Source organism: Octopus bimaculoides, chromosome 4, assembly GCF_001194135.2.
Source record: "Octopus bimaculoides isolate UCB-OBI-ISO-001 chromosome 4, ASM119413v2, whole genome shotgun sequence".
NCBI lineage: Eukaryota > Metazoa > Mollusca > Cephalopoda > Octopoda > Octopodidae > Octopus > Octopus bimaculoides.
This window is the reverse complement of record NC_068984.1, coordinates 102,082,985-102,087,056: the sequence shown is the minus strand read 5'-3', so window position 1 is coordinate 102,087,056 and position 4,072 is coordinate 102,082,985. Positions and strand designations below refer to the sequence as shown.

The 4,072-nt window shown below is 36.6% G+C and overlaps 1 protein-coding gene across 1 annotated transcript in view; it reads right to left on the bottom strand.

Annotated features, from left to right (window-relative positions):
• LOC106883775 (ectopic P granules protein 5 homolog) overlaps nt 1-4,072 on the bottom strand; it is a 130,856-nt gene that overhangs the window by 73,867 nt on the left and 52,917 nt on the right. The window contains exon 4 of the mRNA XM_014934904.2: nt 1,728-1,888. Within this exon, the coding sequence (XP_014790390.1) occupies nt 1,728-1,888 (161 nt within the window). The remainder of the gene's footprint in view (nt 1-1,727; nt 1,889-4,072) is intronic.

Genomic DNA, 4,072 nt, shown 5'->3' with positions numbered 1-4,072 from the left:
GCTGTTGGACAACCCTATGTCTGGCAACACAGGACTCTACACCATGTCACACAAGCAGGAGAACCCAATCATGGCTGTCAGACAATTTCTGTCACCACATCACCCCTAACATCTAGCCATCTAACTTTCCAGACTGCAACCCCCTTGATTATTATGTGTGGGTTGTAGTTGAATGAGAGACCAACAAAACTCCTTGTAACACCAAAGATGACCTGAAGGCAAGGATTATGGCAGTATTCACCAACTTAACCATGGAGACCATCTAGAAAAGTTGCAGGAGATTCTGAAGTATTCTGGAAACCATGGTTGAAGCCAATGGCAATTTTATTGGATAAATTTACTCTTTAGTATTTCAAGATATTTTTTAATGTAATTTTGGTAAATATATCTGTTACAATGAGATGTAATTGTTATTTTCATTTTTGAATAATTTAGACAACAATATATTCACCACAACCTGTATATACATATATATATATATATATATATATATACACACACACACACACATTAGGTCATCCCATAAATAATGGGATGAAGTTGTGAAGGCTAGCTAAGTCAGAGAAGACAAAGAACTATACTAACTGCTAACATGCAGTGTTACAGAAGACTCCTGCACCCATGGTAAAATGCACCCTAACACAAGAGCAGTGTTTAAAAGGCATTAATATATCATCTATATTTTACTTGTCTGTCACTGGACTGCAGCCATGCTGGGCCACAGCCTTGAGAGGTTTTAGTCAAACAAATAGACCCCTGTAGTTATTCTATTGATCTCTTTTTGCTTAACTGTAAAGTGACAGGGACATGAAGAAACCATCACCAGTTGTTAAGTGGTGGGAGGGGACAAACACAGACATACATATATACAATAGGCTTCTTTCAGTTTCCATCTACCAAATCCACTCACAAAGTTTTGGTCGGCCCAGGACTATAGTAAAAGACACTTGCCCAAGGTGTCATGCAGTGGGACTGATTCTACCTATAGAACTATATGGTTGGGAAGCAAACTTCTTACCAGGAAGACATGCTTGCATGCATACGCATACACACACACACAAACATTATCATCATCTAACATCTGTTTTCCATGCTGGCATGGGTTGAAATACTATGTGTATATTTGCTCTCTATCATGTCTATCTTACCACCCCATCACCCTACATCTTCCCCTTCCATGACTCCCATCACTGTCCCTTTCCCTTACAGCTTCTGCACATATTTGAAGTGACCTTGTGACTTGCAAGACAAAGAAAGGTTCCCACCACCATCTTGTCAGAGAGGCAGGATATATATCCCACAGAGACAATAGCCATATCTTTCTATCTATCTATCTATCTATCTCCCACACTCAATCCCTCCCTCCCTGTCTGTCTGTCTGTGTAGGGAGCACAGTAGTAATGTAGTCAAACTTCTCCAAGACTTATTCAGTATGAATACCTCTTAAGATAAATTTGTTTCTCCAGTCTGCCTCTCTGAAAAAATATGCACAATTCATACTTTATGGTTGAGAGTCAAAGTAAACAGCCATCAATATACATATATAACTGGTGCATACACCATCTTCAGAATATCAGTAAGGAATAAAAGACATGAAACTGAAGAAATTATATAATCCTCATCAAATAATACTTTATAAATTAAAGCATATTTTTAATGCTTTTTCATTTTGAAAACAATAAGGAAACACATCTAAAACATAAATTAATACATTAAATTATTCTCACCTTGATAATTGGGCAGAATATGCTTGTAAGGAAAGTTCATCTTCTATGGAATTTCGCACAGACTGTAAAGTTTTGCCTATTTTCTCAAAGAGGCTATGCTCCATTTCAGATTTCTCATATAAATGGCGAACAACACATCTTGAATTATCTTTGCAGTAGCCCTGGAAATAAAAATCAAAAGACAAAATTAGATTAACACTGAAGCATGAATATGGCTTATATTATATGAAACTCATATAGATCCTATATTCTATATGATTGATATTAACCCTTTTGATACTAAACTGCCTGAAACCACCTCTACTTCTATGATACAAATTTCATGTTTAAAATTATCTAAATTAAAAAGTTTCCAATAATATTTCATTAATTTAGGTTTCAAACGCCATTTTAATAATGGCAAGGTTGTATTATTACCTTTTTCATTATTTTCAAAAACTGAAACAATGGCAGAGTATTTTAAAAGAAATGTAGTAACAAAACAGTTACGTATGAGTTATAGAAATGGAATTGTGTAATAGGGGTAGGGATTATAAATGACATAATTAACATTTCTCCCTTCTTTAAAAAAATCTTAGATTATATTTACATAGAGAAAGCAGCTGTCTGGCTTCCGTGCCGGTGGCACGTGAAAAGACATTCAAACGAGATCGTTGCCAGTGCCGCTGGACTGGCTCCTGTGCAGGTGGCACGTAAAATACACCATTTTGAGCATGGCTGTCGCCAGTACCATCTGACTGGCCTTCGTGCCGGTGGCACGTAAAAACACCCACTACACTCTCGGAGTGGTTGGCGTTAGGAAGGGCATCCAGCTGTAGAAACTCTGCCAAATCAGATTGGAGTCTGGTGTAGCCATCTGGTTCACCAGTCCCCAGTCAAATCGTCCAACCCATGCTAGCATGGAAAGCGGACGCTAAATGATATTGATTATTGAAGTCAACAAGAAGAAACATTTTCATTCTAGCCTTATATAGACATGAAAATAAGAACAACTCTAAAATATGTTTATATGAAACTCAAAGTTTAACAAAACTATGTCACCGCATTTGGCCTGTAATGTTTCTTGCTTGTTTGCTTCATGCTGTTTTTTGATGGGACAGGAGGCATCTCAGGTTAATGGTCATCATACATAGAGCTGACCGGGTACACCAGTGCTCTCCATTACTGGCAGTCCTGTGCCAGCCCTTCTGCATCCTCTGAATATCTACTGATTGCCTGTTTGTAATTAATTACATAATATTTTGTATTTGGCCTGTAATACAGAATATTATTCTGTAATTGCAAAGGGCATTCAGATGGTAGAATTGTTAGAATATCAGATAAAATGTCTTGTAATGTTTATTCAGACTTTCTAAGTTTAAACTACAATAAGGTAACTTCTGAGGTTGATGAACAAAGTGGTGAACTGGTAGACCTGTAAAAGCATTAGACAAGATGCCTTGTTGCGTCTTCTCTAGCTCCTTGTTCTGATGGCAACACCTATGACAACACTGATGCCAAATTGTATCAGTTCTCACTTTTCCCTTGAACAACACTGATGTGGAGACATGCATACATGGACAACAGTTTGTCTTCCATTGGAAAGAAGAGACTTTTGTCCAGGCCTTGCCTTAAAGAGGAACATTCTTGGAAGTGGTCTATGGTCTCACCAAACATAATACAGGGACCCTGGATAATTATAAATTATACAAGCAATTATCACTTCTATGTTAAACTTCTTCGTACACCACAGTATTTTACAGTTGTTAGTTACATAACCTTTTATTTAGGGTGCAAGTGGACCAAAACTCTGCTTGGATAAGTGGCTTGCTTTTCTTAATATAATTTTTTTCTTTTTTATCTTAATAAATTTATTTATAATTTGTCATTTATAACATTTGTGTCTCAGTATAAAAATATTTCCCAACTAAATATATATATATATATAAATATATACACACGATGGGCTTCTTTCAGTTTCCATCTACCAAATCCACTCACAAAGCTTTGGTCAGCCCGAGGCTATAGTAGAAAAAAGTTGCCCAAAGTTCCATGTAGTGGGTCTGAACCCAGAACCATGTGGTTGGGAAGCAGGCATCTTATCACAGAGCCACATCTGCTAAAAAGTTAAAACATTATATGGTGTTATTTCATAAAGTTATTTAACACATTGCCTACCAAGTCCATTTTGCACTAGCAGTCTGGTTTTGTTATAAATGAGGTGTTTCTTGTTTGTTACAGTTTTTATATGTTCTAGCTCACTATATAAGCTGCCACACTAATTTATTAACAGGATTATCACTGGTGATTTCTGCAGTACAGAATAAATACACTGAACTGCAAAAGAAACGCAATTCTTTCAAATA